General features: G+C 40.4%; 1 protein-coding gene across 1 annotated transcript in view; it reads right to left on the bottom strand.

Annotated features, from left to right (window-relative positions):
• Positions 1-7,424: 7,424 nt before the first annotated feature.
• LOC150064915 (phosphatidylinositol 3,4,5-trisphosphate 3-phosphatase TPTE2-like) overlaps positions 7,425-23,575 on the bottom strand; it is a 35,850-nt gene continuing 19,699 nt past the window's right edge. Inside the window, exons 7-10 of the mRNA XM_090329282.1 lie at positions 16,984-17,047; positions 10,536-10,701; positions 9,815-10,043; positions 7,425-7,526 (exon numbers count right to left, since the gene is read on the bottom strand). Coding sequence (XP_090185408.1) covers positions 7,425-7,526; positions 9,815-10,043; positions 10,536-10,701; positions 16,984-17,047 — 561 coding nt within the window. The remainder of the gene's footprint in view (positions 7,527-9,814; positions 10,044-10,535; positions 10,702-16,983; positions 17,048-23,575) is intronic.

Here is a 23,575-nt window from a genome sequence, read left to right as displayed (position 1 = left end):
ATCTTTGTTAGGGTAAATAGTGCTGCAATGAACATTGTTGTGCTGGTGGATTTAGTATGTCCTTGTTTCTGCATGATTGGGTAAATGGCAAGTAGTGGAATTGCTGGGTCATAGGGGAGTTCTATATTTAGTCTTTTGAGGGACTGCCTTGCTTTCCATAGTGGTTGAACGAGTTTGTACTCCACCAATAGTGTAGTAATGATCCCTCCTTGTCCATATCCCCTCCAGCACCTGCTGGTAATAGATTTTTTGATCCTGGCCATTCTAACTGGAGTGAGGTGGAATCTTAGAGTTGTTTTGATCTGCATTTCTTTTATGACTAGAGATGTCGAGCATTTCTTCATGTGTCTATAGGCCATTCTTATTTCTTCTTCAGAGAAGTCTCTCTTTAAGTCTTTGGCCCATCTTTTAATGGGATGGTTTTTTCTTTGGAGATTACTTTTGGAGTGATTCAATTTTTTGAGCTGTTCATATATTTTAGATATGAGGCCTTTGTCTATTCTATGGTTAGTGAAGATCTTCTCCCACTCTGTAGGCTTTCTAGTTAATTTGCTAGCTATGTCCTTTGCCATACAAAAGTTCTGCAGTTTAATGCAGTCCCAATTATCCAGTGTTTCTTGGTCCTTATTAAGAAAGTTTCAACCTGTGCCAAGGAGACGTAGAGTATCTCCAATTCCTTCTTATAAAGTTTTCAGTGTATCAGCTTTTACTTCGAGGTCTTTGGTCCATTTGGAATTAATCCTAGTGCAAGGTGAGAAAGAAGGATCCAACTTTAGTTTTCTGCAGGTGCTGAATGAGTTCTGTCAGCAACATTTGTTGAAGAGGCTTTCTTTCTTCCATTTTATTTTTTTGGCTCCCTTATCAAAGATTAGGTGACCATAGGTCTGTGGGTTAATGTCTGGGTCCTCAGTTCCATGCCGTCTTCCGTAAATCCTCAGTTATTTTTTTTTAAATCCTAACATCCTGTGATTTACAGTAAAGTGGACAGTCCTGGAAATGATCATGTGATTGAGATGAACCAAGCTCAAAAAGAAAATATCACATTTTCAATTATTGCTGGAATCCAAACTTTAAAGGCATACCAGTACATGTATATTATATATATATATGTCTGTACACACACATATACACAGAAAAACCAACATGGAGGCTAAATATAATCAAACTATAGTAAATAAAAAGGCTGTTAATGAACAGAGGAATGGGAGATGGAAAGAGAAATAGGATGAGATTCTTCCTATTAAAATGCAGTGTATACACATGGCAAATATTATGGATATACTGCTTTATGTAGTAAATATACACTAAAAATTAAGCTCTTCAATTAATACCAGCCTTTATTAAAACAATACCTAGCAGGAACCCTAAATAATAACTAGAGGTGCGTACTCTATCAATCCTTCAAAAAATGGATAAAGACATTAAAACATGGAAAACTGAATTGTCGGAATTTATATTAATAGTACTTCATCATTATAATTAAGGGATAGTTACAGTAAAGCCTTAACATGTATCATTATTTCATGTTAATTATTTACTAATATCAGTTTTAAACCTTTCTGAAAGTAATCTTCACATCTCTGCAAAATTTCACCCAAACTTCACAGTGATTTTTTTCCTGAAATCATCATAGCAATAAATCATTAAATTCATAGGGAAACATAAAATATCCCAGGTAGTAAAAATAATCCTGGGTAAAAAGATCAAAATACTAAAGGTTTTATACTACCAGACTTTAAAAGATTGTAAAGCTACATGGATAAAAACAACATGGTCCTTAGAAAACTAAGAAAACAAAATAGAAGACTCAAAATTAAATGCACACAGCCATCCTCATACAATTATTGGAAAAAGGAATCAAAAGTATGGTTTAACAGTTTTGAACAACTGCTTATCTACATGTAGAAGAGTGAACCTACAATCATAGTCTCTCTATACAGTTCAAAAATCAATTCAAAATGGATCAAAGCTATTTATATTAAGATTTGAAACTTTGACATCACTACAGAACAACACAGGGTGCAGTGAACAAGAGAGACAGGAAATTATCTCCTGGATAGAACTCAAGAAAATAAGAACAAGAATTAGTTGACAAATAGGATTCCAATCAATTAAAAAGTCTCTACACATCAAATGACACCATAAATTCATGCAACAATTTACACAATAGGAGAAAATCTTGGTCCTCTATAAAACACATAAGGGTTAATATGAAGAATACACAATTCTACAAACAAAAACCAATTAATAAATTAGCAAATGACTTCTTCAGGTTGCAGCAGTACAAACAGTTTCCACCTCATTTGCAAAGTGACCCTGAGACTGCAATCTCACCACAGTGAGAACAGCAATTATTATAAAAGCAAACAACAAATGCTGATGATGAGGTTGTGAGAGTAGACATGGGGAAAATATCCTTTATACAATACACTACAGTGGGTGGGCATGTAATTTCGTGTGTCCACTGTGGAAATCACATACTTATAGGATGCTATAAATATATACATACTTGTATGTAAATATATATATGACTATATATACACAAACTCACATATAAGTATGTATATATGTGTATGTATCAGTATATATGTGTGTATATACATAAATGTATTTATACATATATATTTATTTATTTATGTTGGCTAGTTCCATTAACCCTAGCTAATCAGTAGAGTGAAACCTGATAGATGAGAGTTCCCCCCAGCCCTGGAGGAAAGACCATGGTACTTCATCTTCCAAAGTGACCAGCAACAAGCCACGCTGGAGTATGGTTTAAGTGGCTAAGTACCAGCAAGCAAGCCAAGAGAACAAACTCTAGGGCTTGACCTAAAATTCTCCTATTTAGGGGCACTTGGGATAGGCTAAAATAGAGCAACCTTATAATCCTGCTGTGTGACCTTTGCATATAGAGTCAAAGGATTGATTAGACATAAAACTCAGATGCTGCTATATGACCTTTGGACAAACATCTGGAGAAATGTAAGTTGTTAAAACAGTTAAACATTTATAATACCCATTTTTATTGTAGTGCTCTTCCCAACAGTTAGGCTGTGCCTCAGCCAAGGTAAACAACAACCAATGAATGCGTAAAGAAAATGTAACACTCGCGCCCAAAGGATAGTCTAGTGGTAGTGTGCCTGCCTACTATGCACGAAGCCCAGTGTTACATTCCTTGGTACCACCAACACAAAAGCCCGAAAAAGCCAGAAGTGGTAATACCCTAGCCCTGAGAAATCCCAAGGACAGTGCTCAGGCCTTGAGTTCAAGTGCTAGGATTGGCAAAAGGAAAAAATGTAATACTTACAAGCAATGGAGTTTGATTCACGTGAAGAAGAGTCAAATATCATTGTCTCTAGGCAAATGAATGCAACTGGGATCATCATGTTGACTGACATAAACCAAGCTCAAGATGTCAAATAGCACAGGTTTCCATTCATGTGGAAACTAGATCTAAAGTAATGATAATAAATAATAGTAAAAATGGGAGATGTGTAATAAAAAAACAAAACAAAGTGAAACAAAAACACAACAAAGGGAAACCTGCTGATTAAATAAGTGAGAGAGGGAGATGGAAACCAGGTATGAGGAAGATGATGTTTCATACAGACACTCACCTATATATGGAGAGAGTCTGCAGAAACCTATTAAATGCTGTATGGACAAATGGGTTAAAAAGGAATAGGACAGGAGAAACTCATTCAAAGTTCAATGTACATATGTATAGGAATATCATAATTAAACCCCATGGTACTATTCATAAATGCTAATAAATTGTTTAATCATTACAAAATAACTATGCAAACAAAATTAGTAAATCTCATTACACTAAAATGCTGAAACCAATTTCAATACCAAGGAAAATTGAAACAGTTAAGTCAATATGATCTATCGACTTCAGAATTTGCCCTAGTTATAGAAAGTAATGTGTAGGAAGAGTAGACATAAACATGACTTCTTATTTTTATAAAGACTGTTCATGAGCTTAACATAATGTCTGTATAGCTGCAATATAACACAGCCATACAAATTAAAAATGCAACAAAATGGGAGGCAATTTGAGAACATCTCATAGAACCCAACAAACTAGCTTCACAAAAATTAGGTCTTCATTCACATGCGGAATCAAAAACTAAAAGGAGTATATATTCATGTTTAGGCCTATATGGATAAATATACAGCAGGAATTTGACTAAAGGACTACGTAAGTATAAATGGAGAAGGGTGGGTAAAATAAAAGTAGTGGGTAAATATTGAAATAGCTAGTTTGATTGCAAAAATTCTGACAGAGCAAGGAAACCTGTTGAAAAAATTGGGGGAAAGTAATAAAGGAAGATTGATTACAATATATTGTATACATGTACGAAAAAAAGGCAAACCAATTCTCCACCTTAAAATTAATATAAGCTAATACAAGACTATTTGTAACTTATGTGTCAATATGCACAGGAATGGTGAGAAAGGAATCTCTCAACATACTGAAAAAAGTTTTTCAGAATACTTCAGATTCTCTATGCAATACTATTGAGGGGAAATAGAACTGAATGAATTTTTCCTCACAATGAAAACATTTGAAATACAGCTGGCTGTACCCAAAAACACAGACAATACCGAAGGCTGACAAGAGACATGGGGAAGAATTGGGAACAAGACTACAAGGTGATGCAACTGCTTTGGAAAATGCATGTAATGAGGCAGATCTTCACAGTGACCATAGGACTCAATACTTCTAATGTAAGCTGTGTACATACCCAAGAGAAATGAAAGCACTTATCCACAAATGTTCACTGCTGTATCACTCAAACCACCCAAAAAGTAGTAACAACACAAATGAATGCTTGAAATATGCCATGTCTATGCGATGGGGTATTGACCATCCAAAAGAGTGCAGAATAGATATATAGATACATACTACAACCAGGAGGAGCTTCCAAAGCATACTAAGAAAAACAATCCATGAAAAGTCTGAAAAAGCAAATACACAGATACATTAGTAGTTGTTTATAGCTCTGATGGACAGTCAGGAAAAGAACAGGAAATATGACTGCTATTAGGTATGGGGTTTCATTATGTGTGATATGGAGTGATAGTTTCCTCACTCTGACAATGTAAAGAAAGTACATTAACCTGTATATATAAACATAACTACATAGACATAAAAATCTATGATGGGCAATATACTCTATAGAATAATGTTTTATTACATAGATTAATATTATCTATGCCACACAAAGACTCAGCTTAATTTTATTTATGTTCTAAAATCTATGTGCCAGTGACTGTATATTGACATTCCCTTTGTTAAACATGACATTTGAAATAGGATGTAAAAATCAATGTTAAAAAAAAGTGAAATGCAGGGTAAATGAATTAGCTTGCAGTGAACATGTAGAAAAATCTACATTCAGTGACGCTTCTAAGGGTGGTAACTAGTTCCCATCTGATGGTGTAAGTGATGCATGCTAGGCTCTCCATGAATGCACAATTTACTAATACCTGAGGTTGTGAAGACTGAATGCTCTGCTTCAACACACAGACCACTCCTGGACAACTACGATGGCCTCCAGAAATCCTGTTCCTGTCCCTCATGCGTTCCCTCGTCGTTGAACCTGGCCTCCATCACCTCTTCTTCTTGCTTAATTCAGGACTCAGTATTAGCAGCTGCATGGCCAGGGTCAAATCTTCTGGAAGCCAGTCCAGGCAGACCACAGTCTGAATACAAATGCTACAGGGAGACAATCTGGCATACTTGCTCTTCATCTGGGGAAGAAGAGGGGCTGGCCTCCATCCCTTCACTCACAGTCCTTCCTGCCCCTTCCCCATGTTTCCAGAACCCTGGGGCTCTTGGGGCTGCAGCAATTTAGGCCAGGCCATGGAATAACTTCGGCAGGTCCGCCAGGCAAATCCCCCAGTCTGGCACTGCCTAGATGCCTCTTCTCTCACTGCAGGCGGCCCACTGGGTCAGGCAGGCACCAACTCCTAGGCCTGGAGAACAGCAAGTCTGGGCCTTTGGCCCCAGCACTCGGCCAGCCAGGCAGCCCCTGTAGGATGGAGGTTCCAGGAGCAGCTGTCACCTCTTGTGCAGCCTGGGCTCTGACAGCCCAAGTGGACCGGCGGGCCGGGCCCCCCACGCAGGCCACTGCCGGGTGCTCGTGGGCTCCAGGCCGCTTCAAAACTGCCCGCAGGACAGGTGACCCGGGCTGCTGGGAACCCCAAGGGTGAAAAGGAGTCCTGCCACTCCTTCCCCAGGAAGGCCATGGGGACAGAACTTAGTCCCCTAGGTGCAGCTGGAGGAAATGGCCGTCAAGAGCCGGAAGTAAATGTTCCCAGTGTCCCAGCATCCAGCTGAGGCTGCATCGGTGACTTCCTGGTTGAGGCTCCGCCCCTGCCCAAGTCCGCGTCCAGTCCAGGTCCTGTCTTCAGGAAGACCCGCCCCAGAGCAAGTCCACGTCCAGTCCAGGTCCTGTCTTCAGGAAGACCCGCCCCCAGAGCAAGTCCACGTCCAGTCCAGGCCCTGTCTTCAGGTAGACCCGCCCCCAGAGCAAGTCCAGGTCCAGTCCAGGTCCTGTCTTCAGGAAGACCCGCCCCCTGCCCAAGTCCACGTCCAGTCCAGGTCCTGTTTTCAGGTAGACCCGCCCCAGAGCAAGTCCATGTCCAGTCCAGGTCCTGTCTTCCTGTAGACCCGCCCCCAGTGCAAGTCCACGTCCAGTCCAGGTCCTGTCTTCAGGTAGACCCTCCCCAGAGCAAGTCCACGTCCAGTCCAGGTCCTGTCTTCAGGTAGACCCTCCCCAGAGCAAGTCCACGTCCAGTCCAGGTCCTGTCTTCAGGTAGACCCGCCCCCAGTGCAAGTCCACGTCCAGTCCAGGTCCTGTCTACCTGTAGACCTGCCCCAGAGCAAGTCCATGTCCAGTCCAGGTCCTGTCTTCAGGTAGACCCGCCCCCAGAACAAGTACCCGTCCAATACAGGTCCTGTTTTCCTGTAGACCCGCCCCAGAGCAAGTCGACGTCCAATAGAGGCCCTGTCTTCAGATAGACCCGCCCCAGAGCAAGTCCACGTCCAGTCCAGGTCCTGTCTTCGGGTGGACCCTCCCCAAGGCCCCAGCAGAAGCCCACGCCTACTTATCGGTCCTGCCTTTCAGTGACCCCAGGAATGGCTGGCAGCTCCCTGAGGTGAATTTTGGGCACAGGTGATTTCCCTCACTGCATCGGGAATTTGCAGCCCTAGATGATCTTGGTTCCTCCCTGGGTGCTGAACAGCCCACCTGGGACACACAGCCAATGGTGGGAGTGGCCGGTTTCAAGGTGGAGCAGCAGCTGCTGCCTCCAGACATGTCTCCCTCAGGTGGTCTTGTGACCCATCTTCCTCTGCAGTTCAATACTTGAATATTAACAAGAATTCTCAGAAGACTTATTGTTTGTATAAAGAATCATCCAGTCTCAACTATCAAGTTATTCTCAGCAAATCCATCTCCTGGAGGGTAGGGTAACCAAACAAGTCTGGGAATACTTTCAAAGCACATTGTCATGACCTGTGAGAATTTAGGCAAAAAGGTTACTCCACCCTTGCATAAAGGCAGGCAGATTGTACTCTTCACGCTTTGTCCTCAATATAGGCCTTTCGAGTATAACTCTGTTAGACCCCAGACTCATATTGGTTTCCCACAATAGCTAACATAGAAGTTATTAATATTCACTTATCCAGCAGGCATTCTAGTGATGGCAAGACAGTGAGAATTTAAAGACAAAGGTATAGAGCTCACAAGTGTGGCACAGGAAGTTTGACCTGTAGCATAGTAAAATCCAATTATTTGCTTAGAACTTAAGTGAAATCTACCATCACACCCAAAAGACTTACAGCAATAAATGTTATTTAAAAAAATTAATGTGAAAGTGTGGTCAAGAAAATTACAATTTAGAGATTTTGTGTTTGCACCTAGGATTCTCCTGGTAGAGGATTACAATCGCACAAAACCTAGATACATAAGGCCATATAGGATGAGGCTAAATGAAAGGATCTCCAGAATATGGAAACAAGAGCTTTATCTTGTGTGATTATTGTTCTTAATGTACTATGTTATTTCTCTTCTCTTTTGTTGCCCTTTGGTTAATCTCATATCATTACAATATCTGACTTTGTTGCCAGGCATAATGTACATACATTTATTTGTTTATTTGAAATAAGAAATGGAAGGGGATAAAACAAGATGATCGGGTGGGGAAGGGGAATGAGGACAAAAACATGAGGAGTATCAGTGTGTGAGAAGTAATGCGCCTACTATCTGGCAAATATAACTGTAAACCCACTATATATTACAATAACAAAACCACATAGAAAAATATTTTGTGTTTGAACAAAATTTTATTGACACAATTTTATTCATGAAACAGAGTTCATTTTTAAAGTTTACAGGTCCATAAAATTATTTGCTGACATTTAATTGTAAGCATATGAGCTCCAGCATGGAGGGTAAGCTTGAGATGGTGCAGGACAATCAGGTTTTGCGAGGTGAAATCACGCAGGTGGTGAGCATGGCCAGTGATGTGTCTAGACATCAGTGTTCATTTCCAAACCAGTTCAGATGCCGCTTCCACAGAAACTTAAAATATGCTAATTTCCATATCCTTATAGAGTCAAGTTACACAAAACATAACTTTTCTCATCGTACCTTTGTGCCTATTTTAGCACTATTCAAAAGAGTTGAAGCTGGACACCAGTGGCTCTCGCCTGCAATCTTCACTAGTCAGGAGACGAGATCTGAGGATCACAGTTCAAAGTAGCATAGGCAGGAAATACATGGCACAGTACTCTCCAATTGATCACCAGAAAAACGGAAGTGACATTGAAGCTCAAAGTGTTAGAGCCCTAGCCTTGAGCTGAAGAGCTCAGGGAAAGAGCCCAGGCCCAGAGTTCTGGTCTCACAACAACAACAACAACAAAAATGTTGAAACACAGGAATCAAAACTATTGCCTACTCATCAATGAGTATATACAAAACTGCTATATGTGGACAAAATGAGGAATGAGTCTGCTCTAAAAATGGAGTGAAATCATTATGAGGACAATGGATAGGAGAACTCATCATGCTAAGCCAAATACATCACACTGAGAGCCAAATGTCACATCTTCTCTCCATTTTGTAAATCTAGACTTTAAAGATGAATAATAGGAATGTACAAGAGGACCTTTTGCGGTAAGGGCAGCAGTGGGGAGTGAGGACATGACAAGAGAAGGTATGGGACATGTATAAAATGCTCTTCAGTATACTATCTGATAAACATTAATAAAGTCAGAGCAACTGTTGAAATTATCCCACGAATGGAGAACACAAGTATGGAGGATACTGGAAGCCCCACTGTGAACAAAAAAGACATAACAATAACAAACAAACAAAAACAGCTGGCCAGGCACCATGGCTCCTGCCTGTAATCTTAGCTACTCAGGAAGTTGAGATCTGAGGATCACGGTTCAAATCCAGCTCAGGTTCTAAAGTCAATGAGACTCTTATCTCAAATTAACGACTACAAAATCGGAAGTGGCACTGGGGCTCCAGGGTAGGGCAAGAGCTTTAGCTTTGAGCTGAAAGGGCTCAGGGACAACACCCTGTCCCATGACCAAAAAAAAAAAAAAACCTGTAGCAATTCAGAATGAGACCTAGAGGTTTTAAAAAATGCCAAGATCTCCAATTCTTTTATGAACACTGAATGGTAGCAATCTTAACTGAATACATACAAGGCAGTCAAACAAGTCAGGATGTCAAAAACTGAAGAATAATCATTCAAATACTGCAAGCCAGTGGAAAACATTGACACAACTGACCCTGCTCAGGTACTGGTCCAGGCTCTCAACTGAAGTGTATGCATTTGAGGAAGAAGTCACATGGTTTTCTCCAGGAGAGAAACTTCCCTTCAATTCTGCAACATGTGGAAGTTTTTCTGTAGAATAGCCCTCGCTGCTAGGCCTTGTGACAGGAGTATGGGCAAGAGACTGAGTGTGTGCAATCACCAAGGAAATTCCTTCAATGGCCTCCTTCATGCTGTCCACAGTCCTGTGAGGTTTGCCAAGGAGAAATACCAGCATTTCATTAGTCAATAAAGAACTCCTAAGGAACTTGCATTTCTGAGAACCAGAACAAAAGAATAAATGAAAAATGCCTTTGCATCCATAGTGTTAGTAATATTGGAAATATGTCATAACATGGCTGAGTGCTGAGGAGCTGTGAATGAAGATTCTTTCTATGAGTATTTTTGAGATATTGATCAACTCATGTTTTAATTTTATAATCCTTTACATAAAAATATTTGTTGAAAGTAATTAAATAGGAACATATAAAATTATTTATATACAGAATATTTTTTCTGGCAGCATCAACAAATAGCATATTCAAAATGTTTTGCTTTACAATGAGATCTCAGTATATTCTCCTTTTAGGAAGTCATTAAAATTGTGATTTAAGAAATATGCCTTTAATCATTACATGTATCAGTGGTAAACTAACTTGTCCCAAACTGTCAAACACTACATATAGATAGGCATTTACCTCAAAATGACAAAATTCTCCTTCCTGTTCTTCACACTGTAACTGTGATAACATATTCTTTGCTTTTTTTTTTGCTCCTTGTCTTGGCATCTCCACATATTTCCCAAGCATATTCTCATATGTATTTTACATATGAATGAAGTGCATTCTGGCTGAAATAACCAACCTGAAAGAAAACAAGGGAAAAAGCTATGTCAGGTTGGGTTATTTTTTTATTATAAAGGAACACATATTTTCTCATCCACTCTCTGTACAAGTGCATAAAGAGGTTCTACTTCATGAAACAACTACATGAAGATCTGCAGGTAGATGAGTTACATCCTTGTTCTGTGTTAGCTTAGAGACGAGGGCAATGGAAAGGCAGAAAAATGGCCACTATCGATTCACTAGATGCTGGAATAAAATGCATTTTCTCCTAGGAATTGACCTTCTTTAGGCACAGGAGTACTTTCCAGAAGAAAATAGCTACAGTGATAGCTAAACACTAAAAAGGAAGCAAGAAGAGAGACTATGAACTGGCATTTATCCAGTCTATAATATTTACTGATGCTTCATGGCAGTCTGTTTCTACCTAAGGTGGAGTAAGCTGCACTGAGCTCTGTTTCTGTATGAAGCCAATCCAAAAATATTCAAGCAAACCACATTAAAGCACTTTGAAGACAACCTATTTGAGAGAATGGAGTCAGTGAATGCACAGACCAAGGCAAAGAAAGAAGGGAGCTAGGTGGTGCACACTCCAAGTTCCCAAGATGCAATGGTGAGTGAAACAGGCTGATGGAAGCGAGGAGGATGAGTGTCACGTGACAGCGCACTGGAGCGTTCAGAGTGGTATGAGGGAAATCCAGGAGAGCTACACAGGACCCCCTTGCATATGTAACGGAGCAGTGGATCACGTGTGTTCAGAAAGGAGCCTGACATTGAGGAATAAAACACATGAAGAGATGACAGGAAACTACCTATTGTTCACACACTGCCAGGAAGTGATGTCTTTACAGAACAGAGGACATCAGAGATGCCTTGCTACAGCAGGGCAAAATTAACACTCCATAAATCCTGCCCTGAAATATCCAAAAATTTATAAAACCAAGAGAGGAAGAACCAACTTTCTTGTAAGTGATCTAATTATTGCCAAAAATAGGGCTCAAGAAATCTAATTACACATTACAGAGATAAAAGTTTGAAATCATACGGAAGGTTGATGAGCATAGCGAATGTTAACCCATGTGTTAAACATCAGTGTTTTATCTGAGTAGTCCTAATTACAAGTCATTTGTTTTCCTCTGACATTTCTTACAAGTGAATAAAAGAAAGAAACCCCATGCCAATAGATATGCATGCCAGTAGTTCATCTCTTATAATCCTATTTACTCAAGAGGCTCAGAGGATCTTGGTTCATAGCTACCAGGGGTAGGTAAATATAGAAGAACTTTACCTTCAGTTAGTCATCAAAAAACTAGAAAGTAGAGGATCAAGTGGTACAGAGCCAGCCATAAGTAAACAACCAAGCAAGTTTTTGAGGATTGGATTTCAAGCCTTACTATACACACACACACAGTGATCAAATTAGTGCCAGAAAGTATCCTCTCTAAGAAGGAATCTAGGGCTGGGAGTTTGGCCTAGTGGTAGAGTGCTTGCCTAGCATGCACGAAGACCCGGGTTCAATTCCTCGTTACCACATACATATATACAAAAAAGCCAGAAGTGGTGCTGAAGCTCAAGTGATAGAGCTCTAGCCTTGAGAAAGTCCAAGGACAGTGCTCAAGCCCTGAGCTCAAAGCCCAAGACTGGCAAAAAAAAAGAAGGAATCTAGTAGGCTGAAGAGACCCCTCTCTAGATTTCCCCCTAATTTCCTGAGTAAGCTGTGGGCTGTAAATTCCTGACAGAAGAACAAAGGCAAGAAACCAGGTGGAAATGTTACAATTTTATTGACCTCTTGCATATGGCCAGCTTGTGCCTTATGGTCAAATTACTAAAAAAAAAAAACCCCTGCTAACTGAAGGGTCGGGGCTCTCAATTCTAACCTGCTGTGTGGCTGATGATTAGGAGCCCAGGCTCAAGCTTGCAATAAAAGGCTCTCAGGTGTTTACATCAGCTCCTAGATACTCAGGAGGCTGAAATGTGAGGAACAAGGTTCAAAGTCAGCCCCAGAACAAAAGGACTTGAGACACTTTATCTTCAATTAATCTCTAGAAAGCGGGAAGTGGGGCTTGGCTCAAGAGTAGGGAAGCTGAAGAACTCAAGGACAACACCTAGGGTAGGGTGGTAAACTTGAGCTGAAGAGCTCAGGGACAGTGCCCAGGCCCAGTTCAAGACCCATGACCCACCCCCCAAAAATTACAAGATGTGGTTTAACAGATGCCAGAGGAAATAAAAGTAGTTTTCACAGATATTAAAACTCCATCTTGCACACTGAAGTCATCAGAGAAAATCAGAGCTTTTATATTTGTGTTTATTCTTTATTTAACTTAAACTACTATAGTTGAGTATCAAATACATATTTTAAGTACTAATATCTTCACTGGGCTAGAAATAAAATATGAAAACACTTTCTAGAAGAAAAATTGCTTATGTCTCAAAAGATGATATTGATATAATCAGAGGGATCCTAATACTGAATTAAGCAAAAGAAAAAGTATCATCAGCTGGGCTCTAGTGGCTCACAACTGTAATCTTAACTACTCAGGAGGCCGAGGTCTCAGAATCCCTGCTTGAAATCAGCTTAGGAATCAAAGTCTATGGGACTTATCTCCAACAAACCTCCAAAAAAACTAGAAGTGGAGCTGTGGCTCAAATGGGAAAGTGCTAACCAGGAGCAAAAACATGTAGGTGCCCAGCTCTGAGTTAAAGCCATAGGATCATCACCAACAAGCAACACCAACAAGAAGAAAAACAAGTATTTTCCTAGATACAAAAGGACCCAAGAGGGTATTAATCTATTTATTAAGGAAAAGCTTTCTCTGGCAAGAAAGCAGTAAATCATGTGAGAGAGTTCAATGGAAATTTTCTTCTGTACATTAGCTTTATTTTTTTCTTTTTTAATTTTTTTATTGTAATTAATAAAAGGGTTACATGATATTTGCCAGATAGAAGGTGCATTAATTCACATACATTGATACCCTTTCACATGTCTTGGTACCCATTACCCTCCCCCCCACACCCCTCACCCGTCTTGGTTTTCCCCCCTTCCCTATCAAATTTCAAATAACCAAATACAAATAAATTCAATATATCAGATAACAAAGTGAGATTCTGTAACAATATGAGGTACCCAAGGGACAGCAAAGGAGATGAGAGACAACATAGTACATTAAGGACAACAATCATTCGTTATATGGCTTTTGTTTCAATATCCTGGAGGTCCTTTCAATTAGCTTCATACTATATGGCCTTACATATCAAGATTTTGCTCTATTGCAGATCTCTGCTAGTAGAGCCCAAGGTTTCTACTGATTATGATGAATGAGGGAAACCATTGAGCCTAAGTTCCTTTGAGTCTGGCTTACTTCACTTAATATGATTTTTTCTAAGTCTTTACATTTCCTCTCAAATGGGGTGATGTCATTCTTTCTGACAGCAGCATAGAATTCCATTGTGTACAATACCACAACTTGTTGATCCACTCATCAACTGAGGGACATCTAGGTTGGTTCCATATCTTTGCTATGGTGAATAGTGCTGCAATGTACATTGTTGTGCTAGTGGATTTAGTATGCCCTTGTTTCTGGATGATTGGGTAAATGCCAAGTAGTGGAATTGCTGGGTCATAGGGGAGTTCTATGTTTAGCCTTTTGAGGCACTGCCACACTGCTTTCCATAGTGGTTGAACGAGTTTGCACTCCCACCAACAGTGTAGTAGTGATCCCTCCTGGCCACATCCCCTCCAGCATCTGTTATTATTCGTTTTCCTGATCCTGGCCAATCTAATTGGAGTGAGGTGGAATCTTAGAGTTGTTTTGATTTGCATTTCTTTTATGACCAGAGATGTTGAGCATTTCTTCATGTGTCTATAGGCCATTTTTGTTTCTTCTTCAGAGAAGACTCTCTTTAAGACTTTGGCCCATTTTTTAAAGGGATGGTTGTTACTTTGGAGATTAGTTTTGGAGTGATTCAATTTTTTGAGTTGTTGATATATTTTAGATTGTACATTAGCTTTAAATACTATGTTTGAGCCAGGAGTTTGACCTATTGGTAAGAGTGCTTGCGTATCCCATATCACGTGTCATGTTTGATTCCTCGGTATCACATACGTAGAAAAAGGTGGAAGTGGTGCTGTGGCTCAAGGGCTAGAACACTGTCCTTGAGAACATAAGGACAGTATTCAGGCCCTGAGTTCAAGTCGTAAGCCTGGCAAAAAACAAAAAGGAAGAAAAGAGAAAGAAAGAAAGAATGAATGAAAGAATGAATGAAAGAAAGGAATAAGGAAGGAAGGAAGGAACTACAGCCAAGCACAGTGTCTCATGCCTGTAATCTTAGCTATTCAGGAGTCTGAGATCTGAGAATCTCTATTCAAAGCCAGATCAGGCACTAAAGACCCTGAAGACTGTGAGACTCTTCTCTCCAATTAACCACTAGGAAATGGGAAATGGCACTGTGGCCAAGGTGTAGGGCAGTAGCCTTAAACTGAAATGCTAAGGGACAGCACCCAAGCCCAGAATCCAAGCCCAACAGCCAAAAACCGAAGAAAATACCATTTACAGCATTCCTCTGTGAATAAAAAAAGTATAATAAGCTTTAAAAAAAAAGGCAAAAGGACAGTTGCTTGCTTAATCCCTTTATCTTTCTTTCTTTGGATTTCAGATTTAGCTGGTTTCAGCCTTTAAACTGAGGGCCTCTCTTACCCTTTCTCGCCTTTCTATACCACACTTGGCCTTTACCTCATGAGGTACACTGTCTGCCTCCTTTTTTTACTACTTATTGTGGATAGGGAGTCTCCCAGACTTTTGTGATGGGTTGGCTTTGAACTTGGACCTACCAATTCCCAGACTCTTGATTAACAAAAGTATAAGCTGTATATGGTAAGAAGAGTTACTTCTTTTTTTTTTTTTTTGCTAGTCCTGGGGCATGAACTCAGGGCCTGAGCACTGTCTTTAGGCTTTTTCCTCAAGGTTAGTTCTCTACCACTTGAGGCAAAACACCACTTCGGTGTATGTGGCACCAAGGAATCAAATCCTGGTCTTCATGCATGCTAGGCAAGCACTCTACCACTAGGCCAAACTCCTATCCCAAGAAGAGCTGCTTTTTAAATGTGAGAAATCTCCTTGTCCTCCCGCTGTCATTCCTTTCTGTTCATTATAACAATGTAGATGCCAGGATAATGGTATCTTTCTAGCTGACACCTGCTCAGCCCCTGACTGTCAGGATAAAATGATGAACCTAGGCATGCTCTGCTCATCTCCCTGGATGATGATCTTCCTAGAGATTCACTCATCTGTCAGCTTTCTTTCCATGGAGGATCAATGTCATATTAGGGAACCTGTTGTCTGAGTAGGGAATTTTCTTCCTTCTGGCTTCCATCTCAGGTACAAAGGAAATGTAAATCCTTCTCAACATCTTCACTGGAAGTGGTTCTAGAGCTAAAAATTCTTTGCTGACAGATTCCTTCTCTGTCATGTCAATACAATGCAAGCATGCATGGTTTGTTTCCTGATGGTGTCTCCATAGCTAACTATTCAGAAAGGGAAACTGATTCAGTTTTGAATACACAACACAATTTTATCATGGCATGAAGCCATGATTTCTAAGTTTCTATTGGATATATGGATTAATGGTTTTCTTCCACTTGGTTATAGTCTATACAGGGTCTTTCATCTGTGTATACTCACAGCAGAAAGTCCAGTGTGAATCTATGCTAAGCTATATTTATATCAGTCTATAAAAATGTGGTTGTATTTTCTGATCCAATTCATTAAAATGAAATATTCTGGGTTTTTTGTAATATTCAGCACCCTTCCCAATCATCTCCTTCAGACACATGTCAGACTCTTCTCTCCCTCAAGCCACACATGGAAGGCACGCATACCACATGATATATTTCTGTTCCAGTCTTTGGCATTAATGATTTTAATATGAAATTATGAATTGGGAGCCATTAAGAATTATTTCCCTTTGATAAGAAGCTAAGGGTTAATGACAAAATAGGATTCTTAATTCTGACTAATTAGTCAGTCTTTGATTTGGATTTAAAGTTTTATCACATGAGGCATATTTATTATCAGAAGCACAAATCAATCACACATTTTGAGCATAACTCTAAAGATCATACTTAATATGATGCTGATATTTCTTAAGTGTTTTAGTAAGTACTCATACTTGCAAAAATAATTATAGCAGTTGCTGATTTGACCTATTAATTGTTCAGGGTAGTCTGGGAAGTAAATTCCTTTGGCTATATTATTGAAAATACAAAACCCACTTATACGAGAAGATAGAATATAAATAATGAACATACCAAAGGCTGGATATGTTTCCTCACAACTGTCTTGCTCTTCTGATGCAATATACTGAATCACATCCTGTAAAGTCAGATAAATCGTGGTATTTACAGCAAAAGAAACACTGATCCTTAAATAAGAAATAACAAAAGTATATTTCCTCAGGTGTTCAATGTAATTCTTATTGGAATACTTTTATTTTTCCTTCAGGTATTACTTCAGTGACCTAGATCTTCATCATTTAAATATATACTGAGTATCATGTAAGATGAACACACAGAAACATTTTGGTTATTAATTTGACACAAGTAAGCTAGCAGAATAAAAAGAAACAGTAGGGCTGGAATTGGGAGCAGTAGTATTCTAATGGTCTAGTGCTCACATAGCATGTATGAAGCCCTAGGTTCAATTCCTCAGTATCCCATACACCGAAAAAAAGCTGGAAATGGTGATGTGGCTCAGGTGATATAGTGCTAGCCTTGAGAAAGCCCAAGAACAATGCCCAAGCTGTGAGTTCTAGCCCCAGGACTGGCAAAAGACAGAGACAGAGACAGAGAGACAAAGAGAGAGAGAGACAGAGAGACAGAGAGAGAGAGGCACAAAATACCAAAATGAGGGCTGGGAGTATAGCCTCATGGTAGAGTGCTAGCATGCAAGAAGCCCTGGGTTCAATTCCTTGGTACCATGTACATAGAAAAAGCTAGAAGTGGTGCTGTGGCGCAAGTGGTAGAACATTAGCCTTGAGAAAGTTCAAGACAGTGCCCAGGCTCTGAGTTCAAGCACCAGGACTGCCATTAAAAAAATACCAAAATGAGGGGTCGGGAGTTTGGTCTGGTGGTAGAGTGCTTGCCTAGCATGCATGAAGACCCAGGTTCAATTCCTAGTTACCACATAACAGTGCTCAGGCCCTGAGTCCACACCCTGGACTGGCAAAAAAAAAAACACCAAAATGAGCAAATTTAAAATGCACGTTATTGTGTACTTCACATGAATAACCTATAAACACCTTGTTCCAATTTCTTTCACCTCAACAATAGGTATTTTCCCAAAGTATTTCTTCGATTACTTTGGCAAGTCTTTTCCTCATTAAAGACTTAGTCTACCATTTGTAACCTTCATTAAGGATTCCTTTTCCTCCTAGATGCCCACACTAACATTCTTTGAGGTTAGCTTAATTCTTTATCAAATTTTCACTGTATCTATAACTCTCAGAATGGACAATATTTCCTTAGATGGTTTTCCCTTTCCTGCTGGTAAGGAGTTTTATACTGTCTTATTTTCCCTGACAAGCTCAGAAAGGAATGGCCTTGTGAGCATGTAGAATTAAGATTGTATTTTGGTCCAGTGATCAGACTCTTTCCAAATAGCTTTCTCAACATTAAGCGTGACACCTAAGGGAATAATTTATTACATTTCTAGGAAAAAAATGTTGTTCTTCATTTGCCCATAGCCATTTCTATACACAAACTTTGTTTTCCTGGATCTAGTACATTGTCTCTGAGTGAGCTTCATTATCATTTCCTTCCTCCTGTACGCCCTATTGAAACTCATTATGGAACCCCATTCTGTGGCATTTATAGAATTTGATGATAAAAAATGGTCAATTTACAAGGTAACTTTTGACCTATAAAGAAAAAGGCTAATTCAATATGCTATTGTAATTATTCCTTGGATCTACCTTCTAAGCTTACCTTTATTATCTATCATTTGTTAGTGGCTCATATCTGTAACCCTAGCTCCTCTGCAGACTGAGACTTCGGGATAATGGTTTGAAGCCAACCCAGTCAAGAAAGTCCATAAGACTTCAATAAACCACCAGAAAGCCATAAGTAGTGTGGCTCAAATGGTATAGCACTAACCGTGAGCAAGAAAACCCAGACCTTTCCCCACCCCAGTTCAGGACCCACTCCCCAAAATGAATGAACAAATTATTAGTTATAAGTAAACTATATATAAATAAACGTTTAAATTATAAATAAAGTACATATTTTAAGTTAAAGTCAATGTACGAGCAAACTCCAGATGCTCCTTTAGTAGGTCTACCAAGAGCCCCTGTCCGTTGGCCTCCAACTGTGCTTTCCACAGGGATTCCAGGCAAGCAGCTCCCATGGTCCTCTGGGCAGGAGGGGCGTGTCTAAGCGCGGGTGGGTGGGGCCGTGGGGCGGGGCTTGGATGGACTGCAGTCCACCTGCAGGTTGCCAGCCCAGCTGGTAGGGGCATCCTCACTGAGCTCTGAGGGAAGGTCAGTTGAGCAAGAGCCAGCCGAACTCTGCTTAACCATCTGGAAGAAGATGGGTGAAAACCAGCTGGTTGCCACGAAATAGCTCTTGCACCCGCAGCACTGATCTCACAAACTTGGCCAGGATTTCTGTTCTTTTTGGTTCTTTCCATCTTCTTGTTAACTGAAGATAAGAGCTTCATACCCTTTGCAAACCAAGTTCAATTTGCACTGCAATCCTCAGATCTCAGCTTTCTGGGCAGCTAGAATTACAGGTGTGAGCCATCAATGTCCTGCAAAGCCTCTCCTCTTTAGAAGTTCACTCTCAGGTATTTGTTTCACGAATGGAAACTTGATTTCCAACATCTACCATTGCAAAAGCATGTGTTAACTAATAAAAAAATTTATCAGGCACCGAAAACCTCTCACCTATTCTGTCTAACAAATCTAACTAAAAGTAGTGATTTCCTGTCAGATATTTACATTGTCATAATTCTTGGGCATGTATGCCAGGACTGAGACTTAAACTCAGGGCCTTGCATTGTCCCTGAAGTTTTTGCTCAAGACTAGTACACTAGTGGTTAATTGGAAATAAGGGTCTCATGGAATTTCATGCATAGACTGGCTTTGAACCTCGATCTTCAGATCTCGATCTCCTGAGTAGCTAGGATCACAAACATGAGCCACCAGTGTCAGGCAATTTGATTTCTCTATTTCAAATAAATGAGAGTAGCTGCTTTCTTGGGGTTAATAATTTATCAGTAATATTTTACAATCTTTTTGTACAAACTAGGACTACAATTAATTCTCAATGTGAAAACACAACAGTTGTTGATTCCAGTGACTCACAACTATAATCCTTGCTACTCCGGAGGCTGAGGATAGTGGTTCAAAGCCTACCTCAGCAGAAAAGTCCATGAGACTCACATCTCCAATTAACCAGAAGAAAAGCTAGGGGTGAAAATGTAACTCAATTAGTAGTGAACTAATGTTGAGTGAAAAAAGACAAACAAGTGCCTTAGGTCCTCAATTGGTGCCACATTAAGGAAAGAGTAGGAGGAGGGAAAGAATCAGGAGGAAAGAGAAGAAGACGGTGAGAGAGAGGGAAAGGGGGAGAGAGATAAGGAGAAGGAGAGGGGAGAGATACAATTACTGAAATTCAAAGTCTTCTTTTCAGTTTCTCTTAGTCTGCTGCCAACCTGCACTAGCCATCTGGCTGCTTTACCTGAGTCTCCCTTCGGGAAGAACTATGTGAGAAAGAGAGTAAGAGGCCTGGGAGGTAGCTGAATCATGCCCAGAGAAGCAATCCAGCTCATTCTTGTGGACTTTGGACACGATCTTTACATTCGAATTTGACATCTTCCTACCTTAACCCAAAATATCACTCACACTATCTGCCCATATGCGTAAAGTTTCTCACTTGCCATTTACAAAATAACTGGAGCCTACCAGTAAATTTTGATCTTATCTTTATAAAGACATTACTGTAAGTTGCCAAATGTAAAAGTCTTACATCTATTTAAACCATCAAACTACAGCTGCTAAGGAAATGTACTTAACATGTAAAACACAGGAGGCCTGAGGTGTTATAAGCTGTAAGCATACTATTACACATTCTAAAGCAGCATATGAAGGCAAGGACAGTTTTATTAAAGAATTTCTATATTAGGGGAAGCATTCACTGAAATCTAGCTGTTATTTTTACAGCACATCATTAGCCAAAGATGAGTTAGTGATAACCAAGAATCATTTATGAGAAGTAAGTGTGTGTGTGTGTGTGTGTGTGTGTGTGTGTGTGTGTGTGTGTGTGTTTCTTCCTGGGAATCAAAGTCCTGGCCTTGTCCTTGTTTACCTTAGGGCTTCACCTACATTTCTATTCATGACATTTTTGGGGGGAGGGGTAGCAGTGCTGGCACTTGAGCTCAAGGCCTTTTTATTCACCTAACATGTCCATTTTTCCATGATTGCCTGAGTCAAGGATTAAAGCAGTTTTAGAATTTCAGATGTGAATTTTGTTTTTCAACTTGAAAGAGAAGCAGTAAAGGCTGGACTGTGGTTTGGAAAGAAATTGATAAGTCTTCCCCAATCCAATGTAAGTTCTGTAGTTAAGCACCCCCTGAAATTTTCATTTGATTTCAATGGAACTAATTGTACTCTGTCATGCTATCTGTGGCTGGTGGCTATTGTGTAAATGAATACAGATTGTACCACTTTCCCTATCTACCAGGGTAGCCTTCGTTCTCTCTTATGCATTTGCAAAATGTCCTCAACAAATGAATGGATAGAAAGATGGATGATGGATGGAGAAATGGATAATGAATGATTGTCTGTATGGGAGGATGGAGAGCTGAATGGACGGATGGGTGGTTATGAGGTATGAATGGATCAATAGGTCAATGCGTGAATGAACAGCCTCAAATGTGCTTAACAAGGTTGCTAGTGCTGAAATTAGTATGCAATTTCTTTTCTTTTCTTTTCTGATATTTAGTTCAATTTTTGGTAGGGCCTCTGTGTGCTAGGGAGTCTTTACCACACAGCTGTGCCCTCAGCCCAAAGCACTGCTTCCTGTCATCAAATTCCTTTGTATAATATCTTGTTGCATGGAGCAATTTGAGCATTCTTGGTGGGTGCTGAACAGCAGACATTATTCTTGGCTTGGAAATACCTACCCATTTCTTTCCAAATCCTTTCAGTCCTTACTGATCCTACTTTCAAATGGAAAAGCGAAATTCACATCTATGATCCCCAAACCAACTGAATTCCTGACTGAAGGGAGCAGGAAAAAAAATGGACATATCACGTGAGGCAATATGACTTTTTTATTAAAAAATAATTTTATTTAACAGGAATTAAACAATGTACAGAAAGAAAAGGTGCTGGTATCAAGATCTGTTTGTGTTCCTTCCCACGGCTTTCTGGTCTTCTTCAGCCACCGTGAGGCGCTTCTGAGCCCCTTCATCAGCCTCCTTGTCTGAGCGCTCCAGGACATGGCGAGACTGAGCCTTGTCCCACTGACGCATTTGCTCCGCAAAGGCATCGCGTCCCGAAGGCGCTCTCGTTCTCTCCACCCGTCCTCTGATTCTGCTTTCGGTGTCCGTTCTTCATGCTCCCCTGTCTTCCTTTTCCTTTTTTTAGAAATGTCTTCCTCTTCTTCCTCCTCCTCATCACAGTGCTTCTTCCTGGGATGTTTCCGTTTTTTACGCTTTTTCTGGAGGCTGCTCTTACTCAGAATCCCACTTTCCTCACTGCTCTCTTCACTCTCTTCCAACAACTTGTAAGATCTGTTCTTCTCTAGCAGGGCTCGAGCCTCTCGCTCTGCGACCCTAGCTGGCTTTTCTACCACCGGCTTCCCTGGTACCTTGTGCCACAGCTGGATGGCGAAGTCCCGCGCGGGCGCGCTCAGGTCCAGTGCATCTTCCAGGTGCTGCAGGAACTCCTCGGCCTAGGCCTAGCGCTGCATCTTGGCCATGAGGAACCCCTGGAGGTGCCGCTGGCTCAGCCCCAGCACCAAGTGCAGCACCTCCTGCAACCTGTGCTCTGGCTCAGTCGGCTCCTCCATGGCCACTCAAGCTCTTGGCTCCCAGCCGCGCAGCCCGCAGAGCCGAGGCTGAAGCTCCAAGCTTTGGCTCTGCAGCCAAGCTGCCTCACAGGTGGGATTTAAACCCTCTCACTAACCGAACCGTCTTCCGGCACCGCCCGAGTCCAGACAGGATTTCAGAGTTATATTCTGATCCTGGATTAATTCCACCCTAAACGGGGTGGGAGCCTGGGGGTAGACTAAGGATTATGCAAATTGTCAGCGGTTTACTGTTTAGCTTTAGTTTGGTAGGGGATGCAGAGTACCTGGCTTCTTGGTGATTAAGAGTCCATCATTATGGTACCAAGTGAATAAGAAAAAATAGAGAAAGCTATTCCCTTACTGGCATGCTATCCAAGGTATTAGATTACTATGTTGGGTGTAAATCCTGAATTTGTTACTTTACTAATTTTTTGATATATCTAATTGTCCAAACTTCTAATTTCCCAGGAAAATAGAAGTAATGATAGCACTTGAATTATGAGGACTAAATGAATTTACTATTGAAGAGCTTCTAGGCAGTGCGATTTATTATGATTGGGCTCCATAAATGTTACTATTTTTAGAATTATCATGAATAACTCTCTAAAGTAGCTACCGAAGTATACTAATAACTTTGCTCTTCTATGATATTGAAAAGTCTATTTTCCTTTTTAAAATTTGTGTGTGCATGTGTGCATATGTATGTATGTGTGTGTGAGAGAGAGAGAGAGAGCAAAAGAGAGAGAGAGAGAGAGGGAGAGAGAGAAAAAGAGAGAGAGAGAGAGAGAGGGAGACAGAGAGAGAGACAGGGAGGGAGAGAGAGGGGGAGAGC

The sequence above is a fragment of the Megascapheus bottae genome, chromosome 3 (genome assembly GCF_031878675.1).
Source record: "Megascapheus bottae isolate mThoBot1 chromosome 3, mThoBot2.hap1, whole genome shotgun sequence".
In the NCBI taxonomy this organism is placed as follows: Eukaryota; Metazoa; Chordata; class Mammalia; order Rodentia; family Geomyidae; genus Megascapheus; species Megascapheus bottae.
The sequence above is the reverse complement of the archived record's forward strand: the minus strand, read 5'-3'. Positions and strand labels throughout refer to the sequence as shown.